The 26,021-nt window shown below is 41.3% G+C and overlaps 4 protein-coding genes and 9 non-coding genes across 15 annotated transcripts; 1 reads left to right on the top strand and 12 right to left on the bottom strand.

Annotated features, from left to right (window-relative positions):
* Positions 1-508: 508 nt before the first annotated feature.
* On the bottom strand, positions 509-5,500 carry LOC127761906 (F-box/kelch-repeat protein SKIP4-like). Of its 3 annotated transcripts, none has more exons than XM_052286236.1 (3): positions 5,323-5,500; positions 1,489-1,984; positions 509-1,383 (listed from the first exon to the last, which is right to left on the bottom strand). In XM_052286236.1, exons 1-3 carry the CDS (start codon positions 5,345-5,347, stop codon positions 789-791), a joined length of 1,116 nt encoding a protein of 371 aa, XP_052142196.1. In that variant the 5' UTR covers positions 5,348-5,500; the 3' UTR covers positions 509-788. The 3 variants fall into 3 exon arrangements, with proteins under 3 accessions (XP_052142196.1, XP_052142198.1, XP_052142197.1); XM_052286238.1 differs by lacking the exon at positions 5,323-5,500 and adding an exon at positions 4,791-5,273; XM_052286237.1 differs by lacking the exon at positions 5,323-5,500 and adding an exon at positions 4,769-5,272.
* On the bottom strand, positions 2,136-2,236 carry LOC127764901 (small nucleolar RNA Z118/Z121/Z120). Its single transcript, XR_008016041.1, has one exon. It is a non-coding gene; the product is annotated as a small nucleolar RNA Z118/Z121/Z120 (small nucleolar RNA).
* LOC127764897 (small nucleolar RNA Z118/Z121/Z120) lies at positions 2,431-2,538 on the bottom strand. The gene has a single exon (XR_008016036.1). It is a non-coding gene; the product is annotated as a small nucleolar RNA Z118/Z121/Z120 (small nucleolar RNA).
* Positions 2,858-2,965, bottom strand: LOC127764894 (small nucleolar RNA Z118/Z121/Z120). The gene has a single exon (XR_008016032.1). It is a non-coding gene; the product is annotated as a small nucleolar RNA Z118/Z121/Z120 (small nucleolar RNA).
* On the bottom strand, positions 3,177-3,271 carry LOC127764903 (small nucleolar RNA Z118/Z121/Z120). The gene has a single exon (XR_008016043.1). It is a non-coding gene; the product is annotated as a small nucleolar RNA Z118/Z121/Z120 (small nucleolar RNA).
* LOC127764896 (small nucleolar RNA Z118/Z121/Z120) lies at positions 3,423-3,530 on the bottom strand. The gene has a single exon (XR_008016035.1). It is a non-coding gene; the product is annotated as a small nucleolar RNA Z118/Z121/Z120 (small nucleolar RNA).
* LOC127764895 (small nucleolar RNA Z118/Z121/Z120) lies at positions 3,701-3,808 on the bottom strand. Its single transcript, XR_008016033.1, has one exon. It is a non-coding gene; the product is annotated as a small nucleolar RNA Z118/Z121/Z120 (small nucleolar RNA).
* LOC127764899 (small nucleolar RNA Z118/Z121/Z120) lies at positions 3,913-4,010 on the bottom strand. Its single transcript, XR_008016038.1, has one exon. It is a non-coding gene; the product is annotated as a small nucleolar RNA Z118/Z121/Z120 (small nucleolar RNA).
* Positions 4,206-4,310, bottom strand: LOC127764898 (small nucleolar RNA Z118/Z121/Z120). The gene has a single exon (XR_008016037.1). It is a non-coding gene; the product is annotated as a small nucleolar RNA Z118/Z121/Z120 (small nucleolar RNA).
* Positions 4,487-4,584, bottom strand: LOC127764900 (small nucleolar RNA Z118/Z121/Z120). Its single transcript, XR_008016039.1, has one exon. It is a non-coding gene; the product is annotated as a small nucleolar RNA Z118/Z121/Z120 (small nucleolar RNA).
* Positions 5,501-5,757: 257 nt separating the features above from the next.
* LOC127761905 (RNA-binding NOB1-like protein) lies at positions 5,758-8,973 on the top strand. Its single transcript, XM_052286235.1, has 5 exons — positions 5,758-6,178; positions 6,592-7,522; positions 7,627-7,795; positions 8,292-8,408; positions 8,635-8,973. The coding sequence occupies exons 1-5, from the start codon at positions 5,812-5,814 to the stop codon at positions 8,779-8,781; spliced, it is 1,731 nt and encodes a 576-aa protein (XP_052142195.1). The 5' UTR covers positions 5,758-5,811; the 3' UTR covers positions 8,782-8,973.
* Positions 8,974-9,077: 104 nt separating this feature from the next.
* LOC127761907 (transcription factor MYB23-like) lies at positions 9,078-10,998 on the bottom strand. The gene is made up of 3 exons (XM_052286239.1): positions 10,767-10,998; positions 10,262-10,391; positions 9,078-10,032 (listed from the first exon to the last, which is right to left on the bottom strand). Exons 1-3 carry the CDS (start codon positions 10,900-10,902, stop codon positions 9,417-9,419), a joined length of 882 nt encoding a protein of 293 aa, XP_052142199.1. The 5' UTR covers positions 10,903-10,998; the 3' UTR covers positions 9,078-9,416.
* A 3,492-nt stretch (positions 10,999-14,490) lies between these two features.
* On the bottom strand, positions 14,491-16,364 carry LOC127761993 (WD repeat-containing protein RUP2-like). Its single transcript, XM_052286328.1, has one exon. The coding sequence runs from the start codon at positions 16,068-16,070 to the stop codon at positions 14,868-14,870; it is 1,203 nt and encodes a 400-aa protein (XP_052142288.1). The 5' UTR covers positions 16,071-16,364; the 3' UTR covers positions 14,491-14,867.
* Positions 16,365-26,021: the final 9,657 nt, after the last annotated feature.

Below are 26,021 nucleotides of genomic sequence, written 5' to 3' on the forward strand. Positions count from 1 at the left end.
GGCTAAGTTTTAAAATTTTCATCCCACTATCATTTTCTTATTTTTTTAAAAAAATCAATGTTTCGTCACAGGCTAATTTATAAAATTTCAATCACAAATCTTATATGGCTCAAAGATAAGTCAGAACTTAGCTACTTCAATTTTATCTGTAAACTAAGGCCGTGTTTAGTTGTTTTGGCAAAATAATTTTGAGCGTATGAACACACATTTGAAGCTTAATTAATCTATCATTAGCAAATATTTACTATAACACTATATTGTCAAATCATAACGAAATTAGGCTTAAAAGATTCATCTCGCAATTTACATGCAAATTGTGCAATTGTTTTTTTTTCGTTCATATTTAATGCTCCACGCATGTCTAAACATTTGATATGATGAAAAAGTTAGAAGTTTAAATAGAACTCACACCCTAACTCATTCAGGAAAAATTCAGAACATATCAGCAACAGAATGCCTAGATACACCATCAGCATGCAAGAAAAATGAACAATCACACATAACAATCACAGGACGCATCACACTCGTGAATTATGAACAAGTTATTATCTCAATATGTATAGGTGTGAAATAAACAACTGAACCTCAGACTTCGTTTGTTACATGCACACACAAGTCGGAGATACAGCAAAAATACTACAAACAATTAAACACCAATTAGCAACGGGCACTCTCTCTCGAGTAAACAATGCCTGGAGGATTGCCTTATTTCATATGTGCATCAATCAACCCATGTCACCTTCACATGTGACATTTTCTCCGGACAATATACAGTTAAGCTGATGCCTTCAGATGCTGATAACCCGGCATCTCTCAGGTGGGAAGTCATGCTCCACCAATGGGCCTGTGGAAGAGGACACCAAGAACCCATCTGCCCTGACAGTATCCAGGTCAATTGTCACTATACTCAGCCCTCTTCCAATAATGTAAATCTTTCTCCCAATGCCTACGAGCTCACAAGGAGGCCTTGTAAGCTTGTCAGACAGCCTACCAAGCATGATCCACTCCTTCGTCTCCTTCTGCCACATCATCAGCTTTGTGCCGAGCGACTGCTCCAGCATGTAGAGCGTTCCGTCCATGACAACTGTTGATCCAGACCAACATAGGGCAATTTCATTCTCAGTGCCCCTCCAAGTGCGGCACAATGGATCATATATACCTGCAAAGTACATTCTGTTCCAGGCAGCCTTGTGAACAGTTACCAGCTCCCCATCCAATGCCACGAATTTTACAATGTCAGGGGTGAGCATTGGATTCTTGTGCACACACCAAGAGTTTGTGACTGGATCATAGATGTCCCATGAATTTGGCGACTTGTCTGTCAAACCTAGTCCACCAGTAATGTATAGTTTCTTGTCCAGAGCTGCAGAAACAAAATAGCACCTGAAAACAATTGAGGCAAGTCAAAATGCGTGCAGATGTCATAAAACAGCTTCACGTGAAAAAAAATGTTAATGGCCAGTAAGTAAACTTTGTCATCATATTTACCTAGCAGTAGGCATTGGAGCTACACTGCTCCAGCAATTTGATGAGGCATCATAACAAAATACTTCATCATTAGCATCTTTTAGCCAGCTACAACCACCCAAAAGAAATAATCTCTTGTCTAAGGTCTCAATGGAAATGCCTTCCCTAGACGAGCATGGGGGTTCGATGACTTGCATAATTTTCAAGGAGCGGGTTGTAGGATCAGGAGCAAGTACATAGCATTTGATGCCCGTACTCCTACAAATCACATATACCCAAGGCTCATCCAAATTGTTCCTCTTGCGGCAAGAGTGCCACTCTTCACTGGAAAGCAGTGCCCTCCATCTCTTTGAGACACACCTGAGAGCATTATGATATCGCCGTGGAACTCTCGCTAAGCAAAGAATAGCAATCTCATCAGGAAGACCATGTATAAGTGAAGTATGGGGGCCATCAGAATCCATGCCGCTACAGGATAGCTTTCCACCGTGCTTTATTTCAGAAGTCATCAATTGTCCTAAAGAGAATGAGAACAGATGAGAAAGTGGCGATAGACTTAATTAAATATATGCTCTGTTGATACAGGAGATAAACAGTGTGACCAGAAATTTCTAACAAAAACAGAAGGAAAAAAAGAGAACATCAGAATAAGGAAAATGTTACTTTCATGCTTGCCCCGAATATTTCAGTTCTGGATGTAATCAACAAAGGAGTGGTTAAGAGCAACCTCACTCAGATACCATCCTTATAGGAGTCATTAGAGCAAACTAACAAGGCTAACAGGCTAAATACGCATATCCATTCAAGGTTATGCTCATAAAGGGTGAAACTATACAAGGAACAGGAACACAGTGAATGCAACGAAGCATATATTATTTTTTCAAGTTGGGAAAAACAGTCCAAACATTGACATGATTTTGCACCAGGAGCATGACTAGCATGCTACTTGCTATTCTATTCACATGTTTGCTCAGAATCTCTGATCAGTTTTGGATGTAATCACGTGAGGACCACCTTTTCAAGTGGTTCCTTACTAAGATACCGTCCATGTAGGAATCATCACAGCAAACAAGCAAGAAAAGAAAAGGCAAAGCAAAAATCTCAATTGGTTTATTATTATCCCTTTTTTTTATATTAGCCACAATATGTGTCATGGTTAAAAAGGGTGAAACTATATGAGCAACAAAAACATGATGGAAAAACTAAATTTCTGAAAACTTTTATCTGTTAACTTTAGGAGTAGGCGTGTTTAAATAGGGTGACACCATATAAGGAACAGAAACAGAGTCTTTTGAGTTAGGAAAAACAGTAAAAAAAAATGACAGTATCTTGCTGTTTGCACCAGGAGCACAACAAGGATGTTACATGCTATTCAATTCAGATCTACACACGTTTGCTCAGAATCTTTGATCAGTTTTGGATGTAATCATGTGAGGAACACTCTTTCAAGTAGTTCCTCACTCAGATACCGTCCATGTAGGAATCATCACAGCAAACAAGCAAGAAAACTCAGATACCGTCCATGTTTCATCACAGCAAACAAGCAAGAAAAGGGAAAAAATGAACATCTCAATGGGCTTATCTATTATGTCAAAAGTAGTGATGCTTTAAAAGGGGCGACACTATATAAAGGGCAGAATATTGAATCTAGTGAAAGCATCAAGCATATATTTTTCCATCCAGTTGGGAGAACAGTTCAAATTTACACATGTTTTCTCTGAGTCTCTGATCAGTATTGGATATAATCATGTGAGGAACACTTTTAAGTGGTTCCTTACTCAGATCGTCCTTACCAAAGAGGTCATGCTTGCGTGACACTCTACATAATGAGCTTACACAGTGAAGCCAATGAAGGCATGCTATTCTTTTCAGCTGGGAAAGCAGTTCAATCACAGGAAGGATTTTGCTCAACAGGCACAGCGACTTCATCATTTATTATTTAATTCAGAATTGCATGTTTGCTCAGAATCTCTGATCAGTTTTGGATATAATCATGTGACGAGCTCTCTTTCAAGAGGTTCCTCACTCAGATACCGTCCTTGTAGGAATCATCATGGCAAACAATCAAGAAAAGAAATGTTAATGGGCCTAACTGTTAACTTCAAAGGGAAATTATGTTTAAGTGTAAAAAGAGCAGAAACCAAGCAGATACATTAAGCGCGTATCATTGACAGGTTTGCATAACAGTCAAATGTACGACAGGATTGATACTCTGGTTCTATTCAGATTCACATGTTTGCTCAGAATCTCTGATCAGTTTTGGATGTAATCACGCAAGGAGTACTCTTTCAAGAGCCACCTTACTCAGATACCGTCCTTGTAGATGTCATCACAGCAAACAATCATCATAAAAAAAAATAGGGGGTGTAGCATGACTGTAACCAAGCCTACATAGAACAGGAACAGCAAAATATTCCTTCTTTCACAGAGTGAAAAATATGCAGAGTTTTGCTCAGACATTTTTAGTCTCAGTTTAGGTATAATCACGCGAGGATAGATCCATCGCTCAGATACCGTCCTTGTAGATGTCATCACAGCAATTATGAGATACAGTCATTAAGTTGAGCAGGCCCACAAACTTAAAAACCACCTCATTCCAATCTAACCATCTAACTCAGCGACATCAACTCAATCAAAATGTACTACCTTATAATACGTAGTACCTTAACATGTTTCTCAGGTTGAGAAACAGTCAAATGTACAACAGGATAGACAATTTCTAGTTCTGTTCAGACACATGTTTGCTCAGAATCTCTGATCAGTTTTGGATGTAATCACATAAGGAGTACTCTTTCAAGAACCTTACTCAGATACCGTCCTTGTAGGAATCATCAAGGCAAACAATCATTCTAAATCCAGTGCAAAACAATCATTCTAAATCCAGTGCAAATCATCATTCTCATTTCAAGGCAGTAACAAAGACGACACAGAACACGAATAGCATATGCTGGTTGCTGCTTAGTTCTGAACAGCGAGAAGCAAATATTCCAACTTCCAGATGGTAAAAAAGAAATGCAGAGTTTTGCTCAGACATTTTTAGTCTCAGTTTAGGTATAATCACGCGAGGATAGATCCGTCGCTCAGATACCGTCCTATTAGATGTCATCACAGCAATTTAATTTGAGATACAATCAGTTCAGCAGGCAGATTAACTTGCACGCCTCATTCCAATTTAATCTAATCATCTAGCTCAGCTAGCTCAGCGATATCAACTCAAACAAATCCTACCACCTTAACATACACTACCACACAAGAGCAACCTTAACAACAAGATGATAAGAGAATGAGAACGATACAATACCATCGGGGGGAAAAAATCACACCTCGGAAAGGTGCTTAAGCGTCGGATCTGACGAGGAGCAGAGGCGGGCGGGGGTGGACGCGGTGGATTTGAGAGCGGTGGGCGGAGTTGTGGTGGAAAGGAAGGAGAAGGGCATGGAGCACCGTGAAACAACAAACAAATCCTAGATCTGGTGGGGATCAGAGGGTGGCGGCGGCGGCGGGACTAGGGTTTCGGCCATTGCCGCAGCCCGGAGGAGGAAAAAGGCGAGATGCGGAGAAGGGGAAATGCGGATGGTGACGCCGCCATTTTATCGCGGCGAGATGATATGATGGCCATTATGCAATAAGACCCCTCTATTTTTTCTAAAATACGCGCCGTTTTTTCCGCAACTATAAGAGGGAAAAGGAGAAGGACAGCAACAGTAGATGGTTTCAACATTTAAATCTACCAAAATCAACTAGGAAAATGTAGCAGATTTATGAAGGCCCCATGTGAGAATCTCATCCACTCAAATCACAGCAAATCAACCAAATAGAGGAGAAAAAACTGGGACAGGGAAGAGGATGCCCAACCTTGCAATGGGCGACGGACAACCATCCATGGTGCTCAGCTCGACGGAGAGTGACGGTGGAGCAGGGGGCACGACCGGCAAAAGGGAGGGAGGACGACCGAGGAGAGCCGGAGTCGGAGGAGAGGGGCCTCGCCGCCGCCAGAGCCGCTAGGTAAACCCTAGTTTTTTCGCGAGAGGGAGAAGTAGCGGTGACCCCATATATCCTCCGTGAGCGGGTGCATCACTCGAGTCGAGCCAGGCCGAGCAGCGAAGTCCGTTTCCGTCGGGCCTTGGGCCTGGCTGAGGGGCTATTTTTGCATCCTCGTGGACAGGCTGGGAGGCCCGGCCCGAGCAGGCAACCAAAGGAATAAGTTCGTTTTGGGTCCCTCTATTTGTAGGTCAGTCTGATTTTCGTCCCTTGGTCGCAAACAAATTTGCATGGACTGGTGCGGGCCAACCAACCAAACAGCCTCAAAGTGAACCCAAAAACCCTAGCGCCGCCGCCGCCGCCATGGAAGAAGCGTGGCCGCCTCTCGCCCCCGCCCCGGAAGCTGCGGCTCCTCCCGGAGGAGGAGGAGGTGGAGGAGCATGGGGCGCGGCGGCGGTGGCGCAGCGGAAGGCGGTGGCCGAGGAGTCGTCGGCGCATGCGGTGAGCCGGCTGGTGGCGAGCTGCGCCAACACGAGCGGCGTGGCGGTGGCCGTGGTGGACGCCAACGCCGTCATATCGGGCGGAGCCGCGCTCTCCTCGTCCGCCGCCCGCCTCGTCACGGTGCCCGAGGTGCTGGAGGAGGTGCGCGACGCGTCCGCGCGCCGCCGCCTCGCGCTCCTCATGGCCCCTGTCGAGACCCTCGACCCTGCCTCTGAATTCGTCAAGAAAGGTAGGTACTACCTTCAGCAATTCTGACTGAACCTTGTTGAGTATTAGCAATAAAACTATCTTCAGATCAGTGAATTTCACATTTTCCTTAAAATAGATTTTATGGTATGAGTGTACTAAGAACTGGATAACGGTGTAGGTGTAGCCAAGACCATGGTTTAATAAGTTTTGTGGTTAAAACATTGCCTTTGTGTAACATGAGCTGGTAGTTTGTTTAATGTTGTTGTCTTAAAACTTAATGTAAGCATGAGGGAAATGGCAAGGCTTGCATGTGCAAAAGCAATTAGATGTCACAACAGTATGGTTTTCTATATAATAGAATTAGCCTTCTAGTCTTCTACTATGGAAATTTTCCTCATCTTTGAATGACGTAATGATGAGAAAGGCTAATTTCTCAATCTTTGTTTCTGGCAGTTGTCAAATTTGCCCGGGAAACAGGAGACCTCCAGACGCTTTCAGATGTTGATATCAAGATTATTGCTCTAGCTTACATGCTGGAAGCTGAGATCCATGGGACTAACCATTTGCGGGAGCAGCCACCTCCTCTGCGTGTGGTGAATGTGAGAAACCTGAAAGAGGCTCCACTGCCAGGTTGGGGCTCTAATGTGCAGAACCTAGCAGAATGGGAAGAATTGGACCAGATGTCTGAAGCAGGTGGGGATCTCAAGTCACGCATACTTCCACTGAAGGATCTTGAGAACCACGAAATACCGAATAGTGAGACCAACAGTATTTCTGACAAGCAAGGTGATGAAGAGCATCAGCCTGCAAAGAAAGATGTAGGTATTGCTTGGGAAGATGATGAGAATAATGAAGGTTGGTTGCCTGCCGTTAGTCGCAGTACACACAGAAGATATCTACGAAGGAAGGCGAGACGTGATGCCCTCAAGGAATCTGAACAAAGTTTTGAGACAAGTTCTGCTGCCCCATCAATTGATGACGATAAAATTTTATCTGAAAATGGTTTGAATCCAGTGGATGGCCCTTCCGCTGATACTGATGTTATGGAGCACCAAGAAGTGAATGAACCTGAAATTGTTGCAGATCATTCGCAATCTGATAATAAGGACAATGGGGTAGGCAATGTTGGTGATGTTGAGGAGACCGGCGGTACGGACGCATGCATTGAAGAGTTGGATAATTTGGATATCAAAAGCGACTCTGAGGAAGGTGTCGATTCATCTCTTGCAGATGATGGGAGCAGTGAGCAGAGTTGGGCGTTGAGGTCCTTATCTGAATCTACTGTAGCATGCATAACCAGTGACTATGCCATGCAAAATGTCATCCTGCAGATTGGTCTCCGTCTCTTGGCACCAGGTGGCATGCAAATACGTCAGTTGCACAGGTATGAGCTTTTAGCATCTTCAGAGCTCTTTCACGCACTAGTTCTTGTTTCTATTTATAGTAGTTTCTTTGTAACGCTAATGCTTTGGGATGCTAATTTGACAGGTGGGTTCTGAGGTGTCATGCTTGCTATAAGGTGACCCAAGAGATTGGGAAAATATTTTGCCCAAAATGTGGCAACGGTGGCACCTTACGGAAGGTTTCGGTAACAGTTGGTGAAAATGGGATCACTATGGCCTCACGACGTCCGCGTGTGACACTTCGAGGCACAAAAGTGAGTGTAGTTTCAAACTTAATGCTGTTTTTCTTCCATGTGGCCTAGATACTTTTATGTTTTGTCACTTGCCTGATTATTGTGGCAATATTGGTTTGTTTGCTGCCTTGCTTTACTGTTATCTGAGAAATAGAAAAGCACATTTTAGACTCATGCCAAATGTCCAGATAGTTTATTTCCATGCTTGTAATATGTATGATGGTCAGAGGTTCAAAAGTGTCGAACATAGTCTTCAGTGTAGTGGTGTAGAAAATCCATGAGCTTTGGCCAGTCCCGTATGCATTCCTTACTAATCAAGTCCTTCTAGACTCTCTTTGGTGAATCGCAATACATATCCTGCCATACTATGGCCTTCTACATCAGTTTTCGTATTCATTTCTTAGTCTGAATGCTTTTGGTTGGATATTTTTCCATGTGCCCACCTGGCCTTTCCAAGTTGATTCCTACTGTGATGACAAAAGATTTTCTTTTTAATTGTATGCCTATTTTCTTTCAGTTTTCCCTCCCAATGCCCCAAGGTGGAAGAGATGCCATAACTAAGAATCCCATTTTGCGTGAAGACCAGCTTCCCCAGAAGGTTCTGCACCCTAAATCGAAGAAGTCAAACAAGCAGGTAACTAGCCCTTGCTATTGTTAGATTTACTGAAAAGCCTCCTTTTATAAGGATGCCTGCTTTTCGGCACTTAAATTCAACATCTCCAAAACGTTCTTTTACACCAACTATGTGCTCTGCTAAACAGATATTCTCCATTCTGTGGGTGCATATGCTTTTTTTTCCTGTTTTTGTATCGCAATAGTTAAGCAACTATTTATTTAACCATTAATAATATTCTCTATAGGACGATGATTTCTTGGGTGTCGAGGACATATTTTCGCACAGCGGTGAAAAGAAAGTACCGCTGAAACCTCCAGTGAGGAAGGCCCTTGCAATGTTCAGTGGGAAACGGAATCCGAATGACAACCACTTTTCTCGCAAGAAGCATTGAATTTCTGTTCCCCATTTGTTGCTCTTTTACTATCATGGTTTTGTACTGCATTGTTTGACGAGAGAAGTAGAGTGTATCACCTTGATGGTGATTGTGGAGAAAAAAGTCATCCTGTAGACTGAACTCTGATGAAGCATGTAAGCTATACAATTTTGCAGAACATCTATGTAAGGCTCAGTTCCATAGTACCATTTTCATATCAATTACAGCTGGAGTATTTTGAGTGCATGAATTGCGAATACATCCAGAGGTTTAACGTTTTTTCGAACATCAATTATTAGTGACAAGTAATCACTCTATTCCTCAAAATTATTCAAATGAGCAACTGGAGAATTCATCAAACTTACTCGATCCAACAATAAAACTTTTTCTTTCAGTTGGGTATTGTGCTACTACTACTTGAGAATTACAAGCTCACATTTACACAGACAAATGGTTACACTTTTTTTATTGCAGAAACAACCAAAGAATATGTCCAGCCTAGGGTGTGCTTAACTTCTACTACATCACATTTTTTCTTACAAAAGAGAAGAATCAAATTAATGAAGCAGTATACCGCAATTTCTTTCGATGCTTTTACGCTCAATGCACACAAAACACACGAACTCGATCGATCATATCACACACAATCGTCATCAGAAGAGCAGATCATCACTAGTGGCAGCAAATCCGCCATAGATGTCTCCCATGTTTAGCAGGTCAAAGTAGCCGCCGCCTCCTGCCATTGGAGCAGCAGCAGCTGAGCTCTGATGCTGCTGCTGCAATGCGCCGTAGCTGCCGCTCATCTGGTCCCCGAACGCGCCGCCGTGCGACGGCGTCACGTTGCCGGAGCTCGCCGTGGACGCCGGCCAGTGCTGCGCCGAGATGGAGTAGCTCTCCTGCCCCGCCGCCGCCGCAGACATCGGCATCCAGTCGCCGGTGAAGACGAAGCTCTTGGGCTGCTGATCAAATGGCTCAGCGACAGGTACAGGAGCAGAGATGCCGCCATGGCTGCCGCCGCTGCTCAGGTTGGCGTCTTGGTCATGGGAGGTGGTCGTGCTGCCGCTGCTGTTCTTGATCTGATGATGGTGATGGTGATGCAATGATGGTGGCTCGGTGGTGCTCATGGAGGTGACCTCAGCTGCTGCTGCTGCTAGATTGTTAGGGATGGAGCCCTGTGCCTGCATCACTCTCTTCTTGAGGTAGGAATTCCAGTAGTTCTTCACCTCGTTGTCCGTCCTCCCAGGCAGATGCATCGCAATCTGTGACCACCTGATCATAAATTTCTCAAAACAATCAGCATCATGTAGATGAAATGGAACAATTGAAAATGCTCAATTTTGTTATTCTGTGACAGCTTGAGCTTTGCTTTTTTTAAACTTTTTTTTTAACTTAAAAGACGTTGTTTTGTCTGAATTTCAAGGTAAAGTTCAGCTACAAGCTAGAACTAGCTTGGTTTTGTATCATCCTGTTCATAGAGATTGTCAGGTGTGAGGATTACTTGTTGCCCAGCTTGGCCTGAAGATTGATGACAATGTCCTCCTCCTCCTGAGAGAACATTCCACGCTTCAATCCTGGCCGAAGGTAGTTGATCCAACGCAGCCGGCAGCTCTTGCCATTTCTCTGCAAACCTTTTGGAAATAAAAAGGAGAGAAAAAAGGGTCAGAAATAATAGCAGTGAATGAGACAAAGATTTCATTTTTATTTAAGGACAAGTGAACAACTGATGAACTTTAGAGAGCTAGACTCTATGTACTGTAATGCTTTTGTTATTATTTTGGAAAAAAAAGGGTGAGAATTCTTCCTTGGCTGGAATTTCAACTGGCCTAAGAATTGTGCCCAAGCTAAGCTTGAACTAACCCAAAGCTAAGTACTCTCTGTAACTGCTAATTACCAATTAGAGAGGAGACTAGACTAGGCTAGAATTCACAATTGTGAAGAGGGATGCATTGGTGAATGCAGCAATGTGCATTCACAGTAGAGACAGAGAGAAGCAAAAAGCTCACCAGCCTTTGCAGGGACAGCACTCCAGCAGCCAAGGCCATGCTTGACAATGTAGTCCCTCAGCCTCTGGTCCTCCTCAGGAGACCACAGCCCCTTCCTGTAGTTCATCTTCGGCTTGTCGCAGGACCGGCACCCCATTGCTCTCTTCTTTCCTTCTCTGAATATCTCCTCCTGTTCTTCCTCCTGCAACCTGTATGTTGGTCTTGTCTCAATATGAGCTGTTGCAGTAGCAGAGTTGTGCCAGTCCTTTCAGCACCATGTGACCCCTTGTCATTTAAAGGGGGTTCTCACATTTTGATGTTTAATTAGTTTAATTGGTGGGAATGAGTAGGTAATGCATGCACATGCATGAGGATCATCAAGAGGGAGGCCTTGGTCAGAGGATGTCACATTGTCACCTCTATCTCTTCATTACACAAAAAAGATTCTGATAGTTATTCATTCAGTTTTGGCCTTGTTCTAATGATGTGGATGCTTGCTGGCACTAATGACCACATTTTGTTTTTGTTTTTAAGTCGGTGACTATATTGTTATTGTAATTGGCAGCTAATAGTATATAGGTTAATTACCTACTTACTTAGACCATCAGTTTAGCACCAAAATTGTTAGTTATCAGAGTTTTACTGACAAAGTAATTCGTTTCTTAGGCAGTATTTTCAGATGACCCTGTAAAACTATTAGGGCCATGCATTAGTAGTAGAGTGATAATGGCCATCCAATTTGTTTATTATAAAACATGATTATCCAGTAATCAGCGTGATAAAGGTCAGACTGTCTCCACCAATGATGAGTAGAGCATTGACATGAGCTGTTATTGCGATGAAACAAACAGGCTCTTGGATTAGCAATGACAAGACATGATTTAATCACCCTCTCTTAATGCCAATTGCCAATCATTGAAAGCATCTGCCTAGACAAAACACCAAGGAGGATGAAGAATTGCCCAAGGACACAAGAAAAGACAGGCTAGTTAGCATCCATCCAGAAGGATTTGCATCTGCAAGGATCAACAAGATGAACTGCACCATGGACAAGGGCCATACATAAACAAGGACCCCAGAAGCACAAATTAACAATGATGTTGAGCTTGAATGCCAAACCACAATGCTCCTTTCTTATGAAATTTTAAGAACAACAACATAGCTGGCAGAAGAAATTCAGAGTGAAAGAATCACAATCATTTTACACGGCTTCATGTGCTCATCATATATAATACAGAAATCGGTGTTGTTTTTCCTCTTGGTGATAGATACGTGGCATTGTCCTAATTCAGCGACACTTGGCTAGTTGTCTGTCTTAGTTTTCATAGTGAAATGATGATGATAGATTGCAAGAGAAGTACGGTACTAGTTTGTGCAGTTTGACAGCTAACATCATCTGTTCATCAAGATTTTTGTCCTTTCCTCGAACTAGTTGTTCTTAGAATCCCAGTATAGGTACACCAGTTCTCTTTACTTCTTCTCGAGTTCCTCGCGTAGGAAAAACAAAGACTTCTCCGAAAGTGTCAAATAAACGAAAGCCAAGTTTGCGTCATGATGATCTAAAATTACATCAAAATCTCTGCATTTTGGATGCCATGTGTTTGTCTTTTACTGCTGGTGCTGACATGATTTAATTTCAGAAAAAGATGAAGTGTTAAGTTCAGCTAGATGTTGACTTGTTGTTCTTCAGGGTAGTAGCTCTATGTGAATGGGTTCAGTGCTTCAGTTTGCAGAAAGCTGAAAAGCATCAAAGTCTACAGCCTACTAAGTATACTAATACTTGTAGAACTCTACAAGTATGCTGAGCTTAAGCTACATTATAAAATTTTAACGATTTTACATCCTCTGAAATCAGTATACAACATGCTCGCGAGACACGAGAACCGAAAACAAACAAAGCATGATCCAACGCATAGATGTTATTTACCCGAAGAAAGAACAAAGAACTAAAATTTAATTATCAGCAAATAATTAGCTCTAAGAGTCCTATCATGACTAGTGATATCTCTGTCCTCTTTTAATACACAACAATATAATGTCCTACAAAAAGGGACGGTTCCATGTGAGCTTCAGAGGCGTCTTAATCTCCTCTTCTCTTCCTCAGCATCAAACAATGAGATTTGCCGATGAGAAAAAAATCAGAGCTCTCTTCTCTCAACATTAGCCGACAATGATAAACTAATACAAGTATACAACACTACGATTTTATTAACAAAATTAAGTATACGGCCCTGTGCCAAATTATATTTGTCTGCAAATTGACTTGTGCATAAGTGCATGTGGACAAACACCTAATCCCCGAACAAATTCAGGCATCTTGCCCTATACATTATGTCCCAGTGGTTAAACTAATAGCACTGTTCTGAAGAGAAGAAGGATAAAGGAATCTTTTGTCAGTTCCACACACACATAAAATCCTAGTCCTAGTTAAGAACTGCATCCTGACTTGCGAGGCTTGTTGCTTCTTGTCACATCTAGAATGTAATGTAAATGTGTAGTACTACTAATTTAGTTAATGATTAAAGAATTATTGGGAAAATGATGGTGATTTGCAAAATATGCTTCTAAAATTAAACAAATGAAGCAGGAACATGCAAGAGGGCTTCTTTGTACTTGCAATGATGGGATGCAAGTCAATGCTCTCTTCAGAATTAATCCACAGAGACAGGCAAGATGGCCCAATTGTATACACAAGTACAGCTCATCCGGGTACTCACGGAATAATGAAGACTAGCACTGCAAATTGTCAGTATATCTTGCCAGAATTAAGTATAATGGATGGCTGCAAAAATTATGTCATCTTGATAAGCACGTACACGAATAATTATTAGGCATCCTTGAGGATTTTGAGAGGAATGCTGAAGATGGTGATTAAGTGGATGGATGCTGTTTAACTTGCTTGTTAATCAGCATGCAGCAGCAACGATTTGCTTCTGAGAGTACCATGTTTATGCATACTTGGTAGCAAAGAAAAGCTTATCCGATTATTTTAAGTACATTATCATGGATTGATGATAATGTTCATGCAAGGAGATTAGGAGAAGCTAGTGACCAAAGTGGAGGCAAAGAGGGGATCCATGAGGAATTGAGTAGGCTGAGAGTACTTCAGGCAATGAAAGATATACAAATTTATTTCATTTGACAGCCTTTTGAGTCTAAAGTTTGAAAGAAGATATACAAATTTATTTCATTTGACAGCCTTTTGAGTCTAAGTGAGAATGAAAATTTATTTTCTATAAATCTAGTTCGTTGGACAGCTTTGGAGTCTATCTGTGCAGGAAAGAAGATAGGCGAAACCAGTTCATTGGACAAACTTTTCAGACATAAGTGATAGCAAGATCAATATAATAGATATATCTATCTAGTTAAAGACAGCTTTAATGCAAATTAAACTTACTTTCAAATAAAAAATGCAAACTGAACTTTATAAATTTACTTACAAAATTGTGCAGTTTCTTATTTAAAAGGAATAGTTATTCAGTAATCGCACCTGGCCGATACCAAAAATGGGCCTTACCTGTTAGGCCCAACTCCTTTGGGCTAACACTAGGCCGAATGACTCCGTTGCAGTATGGGCCGACACTGTAACATTGATTAGGCCCACAGCATCTAAAACTTTTACGAAAGAAAATGAGGGCAAAAAAGCGTGGTATTGCGCAAAATCGAACTGAAGAAACATACACAAATGGCGCTCATAAAGTGAAAAAAAAACATGTAAGTATACTCAATGGTATAATGCATGCTGTTGGATCAATGGTAAATGGAAATTTATTGAAGCATTATTATTCTTGTTTAAAGAATAAATCAGCGTGTACACTGTCAGGAACACATCGATCACATTCACCGATCGAATCAAACAAAAAAAAAGGAAAGGAAAAGAATCTTAATCCATCAGTCATCCTCTTCTCCTCCTCTCTGACAACTTGAGCATTACATCCATATCTTTCTCCCTTTTTTTAGTATAGAAAGGAAAAGAAGAAAATGAAAGGAAAAATGTGGTGATTAAACAGAAACACAAACACAAAGAAGAGATTAATTAAGAATGGCGGCGTCACGGTCGAGCACGGTGGCGATGATTAATTAATGGAGGATGATGATGATGCGTTTGCAATGCGTTGTTCACTAGCATGCAGCCACGTCGTCGTCGCCGACGCCGGCGACGTCGGGGGTGAGACGGCGGTGGGTGGTGAAGAGCTTGAGGACGCCGTCGGAGCCGCCGGCGACGAGCTGGCCGTCGTTGTCGTCGCCGACGAGCTGGCGCCATGCGACCGCGCTGACGAAGGCGTCGGCGTGGGAGAATGGGTGGACCCAGATGGGCTTGGACCAGCGGAGGTCGTAAACGAAGACGTGGCCGGACTCGGAGCCGCTGGCGATCAGCCCCGCGCCACGCCACACCCCCATCCCCACGAAGCTTCGCCCGCTGACGTGGCCGCTGTACGACCGCACCTCCCTCGCCGCCGTCTCCGCCGCCGCTGGCAGCGCCCACAGACGGTGCGTGCCGTCCGCCGCCGACGTCACCACCCGCCGCGCCGCCGCCGCCCACCGGACGTACGTCACGGCGCGGCCGTGGCCGTCCATGGACGCCACCGGGCCGCGGCCCAGCGCGCGCACGTCGTGCACCGCGGCGCGGCGGTCGGCGGAGCCCACCGCCAGCTGCGGCCCGCCGGCGGGGTCGAACTCCACGCACAGCACGGCGCCGCCGGCGCGCGCCGTCGCCCACGACCCCGCCGCGCCGGCCGGGGCGCGCGGGTCCCACACGTGGGCCGTCCGGTCGTCCGACCCGGACGCCACCATCGTCGCCGCGCCGCCGCCGCGGGCGTAGTCGAGCGCCCACACCCGCCGCCCCTCGTGCTCGTCGCGCTCCCACACCGGCACGCCGCGCTCCACGTCGTACTCCGTCACGACGCCGTCGTAGTCGCCGCACCCCACGTGCGACGCCGCCACCGCCTCGCCGCCGCCAGGGCGCCACCGCACGCTGCTCAGCTTGGCCGGGACGCAGATGCAGGCGGCGGGGCTAGACGGCTCGGCGACCCTGTAAATCCGGATCTTCCGGGCGATGCCGCCGGTGGCGAGGTGGCGGCCGGTGGGGTCGAAGTCGAGGCTGCCGATGGAGTCCGACGCGCCCGCGAGCGCCGGCGACGGCACGGTGGCCGCCAGGCGAAACTCCCATTCGCACCTCGGCGGCGACAGCTTGTCCTCGTCGTCGGGAATAATGCCGGCGGCGGCGTGTTCTTGCTGCAGCGCCGCCTCGTCCCGGTGATCCTGATCGTGCAGCTGCTGCTCCCCGGCGGCGGTGGACGTGGCCGGCGAGGAGGGGTTGCTCATGGAACGCTAGCTTGCTCGCCTCCTCATAGGGCTAAGCTAGCTACCAAGCTAAGCTTAGCTCAAGCTCAAGCTCACAACCCTATTCTTTTCTTGATTCGAGATCGATTTTTTTTTTGGTTTGTTTTTGTTGAATTTGATTTGGTGGTTCTTGTTTGTCCTGGGGCAAGAACTAGAGAGAGAGAGAGAAAAAAAGATTGTAGAGAGAGAGAGAGAGAGAGAGAGAGAATGGTTTGGTTGAGGTGGATTATTAATGGAGAGCCACAGGAGAGGAGAGGAGCCAATGAGAGGAAAGGTTTAGGTTGCAGTGCAGGGTTTGTGTGGCTGAGTGAGGCTCATGTCGTGGCTGCATTTGCAATTGCAGATTAGTACGTGCTCCTGGTAAGTGGCATAGTGACCAATCACAATTCAAATTCAATGCGAATCCAATTCAAGCTGGCTAATGGCTATGGCTTGCTGAGCTGAGCTGGTAGGGGTTAGTTAATTAGTTTGGTTAGGTTTGGCCACATATACACAGGCAGATAATGGTCCAAGATCGAGGCAGTTACTTGTACTGTACTGTGTCCTGGTTGGAATATTTCTCACCATTTATTTTGGTTAGCAGTACATCTCAACTAGTACTACTCTCCTTCCTCTTCTTTTCCTTTATTTGGAAAAAAGTCAATCCTCCTTACATGTAATCAACTAATTTAATCATGCATGAGGCCGGGTTAATTCTCATCATGTCAACTATTATTGGTACATGCATGCAAAGTATAATTCATTCGATCAGTACAAAACTACAAACTGAAAATAAATTACTCCATCCGTTTCACAATATAAATCATTCTAGCATTTCTCACATTCATATTGATATTAATGAATCTAGACATATATATCTATCTAGATTCATTGACACCAATATAAATATAGGAAATATTATCAATATCATGCCCACGAGTCTCCTAACACACACCTGAAAAGACAGATAGACGAATTCTCGGTCTCACTAAATTTGTACTCCTAAAGCTCACTCGCGCGTGTGTAAATTCCTATTGAAACTAAAGCTCACTCGCGCGTGTGTAATATATATATGATTTGTTTATTATTGACGTGCATTGCACATTACTTGTTCAAGAAATTAATATTTTTTTCAGACCAAACAAAATTTAATTTATACGCAGTCAAATGTTGGATAAGAGAAAGCTAGCTGCCTGCAAATTAATTAATTATTTTAAATTTTAAAAATAGATTAATATGTGTCGACGAGGGATACCCGTAGACCGGATATAGAGGGTATTGGGGTACGCTGGTACGAGGATCTACGTAGTACGACATCAAGCAAACAGAAAACAGAGATTATACTGGTTCAGGCATCTCGGAAGGTAATAGCCCTAATCCAGTTGATATGGGATTATATGATTGAAATCACAGATTACAAAGGGTATAATAGAACTCGATGATACCGTCGAGACCGTAGTCGAGTTGGTTCGACTAGATCACCTGGCGACTTGGCTCCTGTAGGCTCCGGCTTCGTAGGCTGTGGTGGATGTGTTGGCGGTAAGATTCGATGCCTTAGGTCCTCCCGGGGGGTCCCTTTTATACCGTGGGTCAGTTGGTCTCTAAGTAGAACTCGGAGACATCAGACCCCACACGATACAGTAACGACCCGGTTCTGTCCGAGTAGTACTCCTTCCATCCGTGGACTTCGTTTCTATTACACGATGAATTTCCTTAACGTGTACAGGGAACATCCGTATACACGCAGGTATACCATATCAGTATACGTCGTATATCCAAGGGTAGAGGGTATACCTTATCCGTAATCCTGACAATATGATTTTTAAAGAATCTTTTATATAACGATTTCTTTTTTTTTTTTTGCAAAAACTAAATAGTTTAGCAATTTGGAAAACATACAAGCGGGAAACGGGTTCTTTTGTTTCTTTTGTGGTTGTAACAAACGCAACCTAGTATGTACTCGAAATTGTCAAAGTTTTTGTTTGTTTAGTACTAATTAAAAGAGGAGAAATTAGGCTTTGGGGGACAAATGAAATAAAATAAAAGATCGATCCCCATTGGAATTATTATATGTATAGTTTGTATATATAGGATCGAGAAAACAGTGGAGATATGAGATGGACGTCCTTACTAGCTGGAGTAGCTCTTTTGTTGTATAGATAGATAGATGAGATTGGTGGTCACACCGTTGACAGGTACGCAGGCAGTGAACGCGTGTGGACCAGATCGTTTCCAGTTCGTACGTACTAGCTTTATTAGTTGGCGTAATTACTGTGTCCTAGTTAGCTACAACTTGCAATATAAATTATTGTTTTGGAGCATATATATGCAATTAACTGGCATCATATTTAGATTAGTAGTATATATGAATGCATGTGTGTGATACCGCAACCTTTTTTCAGGAAAATGTGTAGTTTTCATATTTAGATTAGTACTCCCTCTGTCCCATAATATAAGCTCCGTTCCAAAATATAAGGGATTTTAAGTTTTTGCTTGCAACATTTGACCACTCGTCTTATTCAAATTTTTTTGAAATTATTATTTATTTTATGTGACTTACTTCACTATCCATAGTACTTTAAGCACAAATTTTTGTTTTTTATATTTGCAAAAAAAATTTGAATAAGACAAGTACTGGTCAAACATTGCAATCCAAAACTCAAAATCCCTTATATTGTGGGACGGAGGGAGTAGTATATATGAATATATGCATACTGGTGGAGAAACCATCTTTGGTCGGTCCGGCAAAATCCACAATAGTCCCGGATCTAAAAAGAACCGGGACTAAAGATTGTTTTTAGTCCCGGTAATAAAAATTTTGATCTTTAGTCCCGGTTGGTAACACCAACCGAGACAAAAGATGATCTTTAGTCCTGGTTCATCCCCTGTCAGATGTATGTCAGGGGGCCAAGGATCTTTAGTCCCGGTTGATGTCAATAATAGGAACTAAAGATCACCACTTTAGTCACGGTTGGTAGTACCAACCGGGACTAAAATTAAACACGTATGGTTGGTACTACCAACCGGGACTAAAGATCAAGATGATCTTTACTCCCGGTTGGTAGTACCAACCGGGACTAAAATTAAACACGTAGTATATAATCCCTATCCCTTATCCTCTCCTCCACAGTTACAACTTAGACAGATCGAATCTCACCCCTCTCCTCAGATCTATCCTCTCTAACTCTTTTCTCCAACTCCTCCCCTTCTCTCCCCTTCCTCCTTCCTTCCCGGCCGGCTTCCCCTTCCATCCGGCGGGCCGGTCGGCGGCGGGGCCGCACCCGGCGGGGTCGCGCCCGGCGGAGGGCGGCAGCGCCGCGCGCGGCGGCGGGCGGCGGGGCTTCGGGCGGCGGCGGCCATGGCGGGTGGCGGGGCCGCGGCCGCGGCGGCCGGCGGGGCCGCGCCCGTCGTTCGTGGCGACCGGCGGCGGCGGCGGCTTCTTTGTTTTTTTTTTTAATTTGTGATGATTCATTGTGATGTATTTGACTGAGAAGTTACAAATTTGTGATTCATTATTTGGATCTGTGATGTATTTGAGTAATTTCTTAGGATATTGTGATGTATTTGATTTGTGTGTATAAGTAACTTTATGATTGTGATGTGAATTTGGGATGTTAGTTAGATTTGGGGATTGATTTGGGGATTTGCCTACTTGATTCGGGAGAATATAAAAATGAAAAAAGAAAAAGAAAAAGGAATCATCTGCACTGCCGCTATTGTCTCTTTAGTCCCGGTTGGTAACATCAATCGGGACTAAAGATCCCCTCTCTTTAGTCGCGGTTGGTAGTACCAACTGGGATTAAAGATGAACATCTTTAGTCCCGGATCCGTACTTTCGGTTGGAAAACCGGGATTAAAGGGGTTCCCAATCAGGAGTAAAGATGGTTTCTCCACCAGTGGCATGTGCGTGCAGTGCAGTGTGATACCGAAACCTTTTTTCAGGAAAATGTGTAGTTTTCATGAATAAATCTCAGATGTATATTTTTTTTATTTAATGGTAGATATCTGCAGGACATATATAGCATGCTTTTCTATCTTTTTTTTATTTCGTGTTGAATGGAAGTCAAGTACTACTCTCTCCGTTTCACAATGTAAGTCATTCTATCATTTTCCACATTCATATTGATATTAATAAATATAGATAGATGTGAAACGGAGGAAGTAGTTTACAATTGTTAAAAAAACGCGTCTAACAACCGTGAACCCTAAAGAAAAGGTTCTTGAAAAAAACCCTAAAGAAAAGGAAGTCGCGTGGGGTCACATCAAAATTGAACGGAACTTTGTAAAAAATGGTGTTAATTACTACTCCCTCCGTCCCAAAAAAAGGCAAACCCTGGGTTTCCGTGTCCAACTTTGACTGTCCGTCTTATATGAATTTTTTTATAATTCGTATTTTTATTGTTGTTAGATGATAAAATATGATTAATATTTTATGCGTGACTTGTCTTTTTAATTTTTTTTCATAATTTTTTTAAATAAGACGGACGGTCAAACGTTGGGCAAGGAAACCAGGGTTTGTCTTTTTTTTTTGGACGGAGGGAGTATGTTGCACGAATGATGACATGCATCTAACATGAGTAGTTGTAACATCTATTTTTAATGTGTTGGAATTTGGAACATGCTACTATGTCTGTTTCATATTATAAGTCATATTATTATTTTTCTAAATTAAATATTCTTAAGTTTAACCATATTTATAGAAAAATATAGTAACATTTATAATATCAAATTAGTTTTATAATTCTTATAATTTTTAGAGTATATTTATTTTGTTTCAAAAATATTGCTATATTTTTCGGTAGATTTAGTCAAACTTAAAAAAATGACTTATAATGTGTGATTTATGATATGAAACAGTAAGAGTCCTAAACTATTTGAAACATATAGTAGGAATGGCTTATCTTTTGTGTTACTGCGTATTTCTTTGTAAAGACCAGCTAACTCAAGACAGCGTTGTACGTACTTATATCAGGAGTAAATTAATTCATATGGCCAAGTGGTTAATTATTAAAAAAACCATTGCAGGCAGGCAACAGGCATTGACGGCATTGAAATTAATTATAATTAATATAATCACGACTGATTAAGGCAGTTCGTATGTATTCTTGCTAATATTTTTGCGCCTCACATGCTGTACATTTTTATCTCGTCCAAAATCCCTATTATTGATGTACACTTCTGCAGGTACGCACGGTCAATTCATCAGGATTCAGGACGAAGTGCTCTTTGATTTCTCTCCTTCAAGATTTCCTGGGTGATCAGTCACCAAGTTAAATAGTAAGGACATATTTCAAATCTTTTGCTCATATATGTGTACTGGGGACGACGACCTATTGAGAAGGAGCGAATGTGAGATTGTGAGAGGTGCTCCACTATGGATTATGGAAAGACAAGATTTGGATAAGCCCGACATGCTTTTGATGCAGGCTGCAGGGACAGAACAGCCGGGAGGGTCCATTATGCATGCAATGTCAGTTTGGACTGGAATCGGTCGTACATTAATTACTCCTTCCGTCTCTCTCCGTTTTAAAATAAACACATAATATGATATATTTAGTAATCATAAATCTGGACAGATTAGAATATGCATACACCCCTAATAAGTTGTACAACATTCTAGCGGTAGCTCTTAAATCATATAATATATATAGGTGTTATTAGAAGATAAAATATTGAATCTGATGGTTGCGTACTTAAAATATTGGAACTGATGGTTGCGCACTTACTTTACATGTGTGTGGGCATGATGGAAGAAGGGGGCAGAATCAAGAAAGAAGAACAACTCTGCTTTTAAAATAGTAGAGAAATAAATTTATTTTCAATTAGTCAAACACATATTAAGAAAAAAAGTTAAAAGAATACCTTGCTTTTTATTAATATGGAGAGAAAATGTTAAAAGATTAGTATATAATAACTAAATCTGCATTCTTCCATAAATAAATGATTTGATTAAAACTATACTTATTTAGGAAGGAGGAAGAGGCTTATTACTACTACAACAATCGTCACATTTTCTTTCTCTTGAAGGCAAATTTGCATCAGAACCTCAATTATATTATAATATATATTGTTCACGTGAAATCCCAGAAAAAGAATAAATTCAGCGAAAAACATGTGAGAGTTTTATTTCCTGCAGGAGATTGTGATATCGATCCCCAGCTGCTAGCTACTCCCCCCGTTTCATGATGTAAGACTTTCTAGCATTGCTCATATACATATAGATGTTAATGAATCTAAACACATACATATGTCTAGATTTCTTAACATCAAAATGAATATGAACAATGCTAAAAAGTCTTACATTGTGAAACGAAGGAAGTATTTGGTTAATTTGAGATGAACATATTGCAAGGTGTGAGAGTGGGACGAAAGCGAAAAGGAGACACGAACAAGTCCAGCAGCATCAGGATGTGTATAGTAGATAGGAGTATACTATAGGAGACTATAGAGTGAGATGAGTTCACATATTACGTGGGCAGGGGATGAGTTACGTGTGCACACGTGCGCCTCTCATGCAAAATGCATACTGCATCTGCCATGCACTCCAACGATCCATCTGATATGAATATGATGCCTCCACCTACGTACATCTCCGGATCTTCTCTGCCTACAATTACAACGTACGTTGAAGGGGGTTTTTTTTCGCTTGTTTAGATCGACGATATTTTCGAACATTCTATTATTTGCTAAAATTGATAGTTAAATGGCTACATTTAGTTTGTTATCAAATATTGACAACGTGTACGAAATTCTGGTAACATTATTAGCCAATCGTACCAAAATTTTAGCAATATTGTTAATTTGTTAAAATTTTGGTAAGGATTATTTTGGCATCAATCTAAACAGACACTTGATTCTCTCGCTCCAATTCAACCAATCATCCTTTAGTCGCCGGTATAGTATAACCATAACGTTTTTGTCTTTTCTTTTTTTTTTCTCTTGAAGTATATTGAAAAAACTTCAACTTGGTAACTAAACCGGCGGCGGCCAAGAGGATAATAGAACTCATCTTGAAGAATTAAGTAAATTAAACAACATACATGAAATTCATCAGGATCGATCTTTCAGCCACGTGAACATAACTGATTGATCCAGCTGTTTAAGCTGCACGGAGCACGTATTAAAAAAAAAACAAGCTACAATCTTTTCTGCAATACACACCATAGGGATTGGGGAACTCGCTTCACCGATCGCAGAGACAGACGGCTCAATTAAGATGTCCATCTCTAGAAATATAGGCTTATTTTTACAGGTAATCATCTCAGATTTTACAGGTAGTCATCTTAGAACCTATTTATTTCATCTTATGATTATTATAATTTAGATTATTAAGCTGGATTATAATAAACTGACATAGAATAAGTTGTGAGTTATTTGTTTGTCTGGATTATTGGAGGTATATGGATTATTGGGTTTGAAAGGTTAAAGTCTATAATAACCTCAGCTATCTATTCGGTTGATGGCATATGTGGGTAATTTTTCTCAAGTATGTAGGGGTAGTGGGTCTTTAGCCACTTAATAATATGAAAAAAGCTCATCTAGAGCAGCTTATTAGATTATAATAATCTAGCTTATAGATTATAATAATCTGCTTATTTGTTTCAGCTTACTTTTAATAAGTTAGATTATAATAATCCTAAGATGAATCAAACAGGGCCTTAGATTGTTTACCAAGTGAAAGGTTTAATACTCCAAGAAAAAAGTTAAAGGTGCTAGGAGATTCATCTTGAAGAAGGAAATTAAATAAAATGCATGGAATCTATCGCGATATTTTAGCCACGAGAACAAGATTGATTGATCCAATTTAAGCCGCACGGAGTATATATATAGAGATAAACCGATTACTTTCCACGGTTATGCCTTTTTGTCATTACCCACTTCTTTTTTTAATTTTTCTTTTGAAAACATCAAACTAAAAACAATGAAATGATGGAGAAATAGACCCTACGTACCAACTAATGATCATTGTGTTATATATTGCGAATAATTACGCTCTTATTATAAGAAAATCAATGCCCTTTTGTTCTCTTTGTACCACCCTATCTAGCTTAATTAGGTTATTACTCATTTAACTCGTCCTATTTTTACAAAGATGTACAATTTGTCCTATATATGTCCTATTGTCATATGTATACACTATCTTTTCCACCTCTTTGTCATCGATTTTTATTCCCCTTCTTTTCCCGGGAATTATATATCTTTTGTTTATTTCTGGGTATTAATTAAATTTCTTTTGTTTTGTTTGTGTGGCAGCTGGCGTGTAAAAACACCTGCCACAAACAAGGCCACATGATGCTCTCTTCAGGGAGGGAGATGATTAAGATTAAAGCACCAGTTCCAATCAGTACGGCTAGCTGCTTAATTATAGCTTGTGCTAATAAGATCAGACAGGTACCGAGTGTCATATCTGTCCATCTTTTTATCTACCTGATGACGCCGTCACTATCTACTACTCCCTCCCTCCTATAATATAAAAAAAATTAACTTTTTCTTACACTGTTTAACCACTCGTCTTATTCAAAAATTTATGCAAATATAAAAAACGAAAAGTTGTGCTTAAAGTACTTTGGATAATAAAGTAAGTCACAAATAAAACAAATAATAGTTTTAATTTTTTTAATAAGATGAATGGTCAAATAGTGTAAGAAAAAGTCAAAATCCCCTATATTATGGGACGGAGGGAGTACGTACTTCCTTCGTCTCAAAATATAAACAATTTTAACGGAATAAAATACATCCGACACTAAAACTATAAATATGAACATGTTACAAGTCTAGGTAGTTTTACGAATATGAAAAGTTAAAAATTGAACTAACCAATGTATGACATTGCTTAGTTCAAATTTGCACTATCTACTACGAAGTACTATCCTTTTTCTATATGACAACGTATGAAAGTAAATATAGGTAGTATTTAATAAATTGAGTTTTGGTATTGAATAAATTTTACGAAACTACATGTATTTTGTACAATTTATCACGAAACTATAGATTCAGTGTCTCCGTTTATCACAAAACTACAGATGCTGTGTACAATCTATCACAAAATTACATATTTAAAAACTTATTTCATAAAACTATAGATTTTATATAGTATATGTAGTTTTATAAAATTTACTCTTTGGTATTTATTATCGGACATTTTCTGGCTAATCATATAATATGTTGTACGGTTATGTAGCCGGAGTAGCTAACACTAATTTTTGATATCCAATCAAATCAACCTCTGATCCCAAGTTCCCAACTTCTGAAAAAAAAGTACCCCCTCTGATCCCATCGATTAAGCCGCAAATGAAAGAGTTTGCGTGCATCGATGCACCGAAACTATTTAGGCCCTGATTAGTTTCCGTAATTTTTTTTATCCAACCATATCAAATATTTGGATATATATATATATATATATATATATATATATATATATATATATATATATAGTATTAAATATCGATCTACGGTATGAAGAAGGGACACATATATAGACTATTAAATATCGATCTACAGCATGGAGTAGGGCAGATCAGCAGCTAATATTAGCTTGTGAGTATTTGTTAATTTAATTTGATATAATCGATCACGAGAGGTGATTATTAATTAATTAGATTGGATACACAACAACGTACCGTACCTACTTAATTAATTAAGAGTAGCAAGCAAAGGCATTGAATGCATGGGTGCAATTTGCATATTGCATGGTTTGGCGACCCCCCCACATTGCAGGAGAGCACGTGCATTCCTATGGTCCATACAAACTACTATTACTACACACATCTCCATCTTTCTATCATATCGTGCCACGTAGCCAGCCAATGGCTGATCTAGGAAGAAATAACAGGAGGTACGAAAAAATTAGATAAAACTACAACCCCTTCCTATTTACTAAAAACAAAAAATTTTAATAAAGGCTTCGTGAGGACTCTCATAGTTCTCACACCAATAGTGGAGGCTGGAGACCCC

The sequence above is a fragment of the Oryza glaberrima genome, chromosome 2 (assembly GCF_000147395.1).
Source record: "Oryza glaberrima chromosome 2, OglaRS2, whole genome shotgun sequence".
NCBI lineage: Eukaryota > Viridiplantae > Streptophyta > Magnoliopsida > Poales > Poaceae > Oryza > Oryza glaberrima.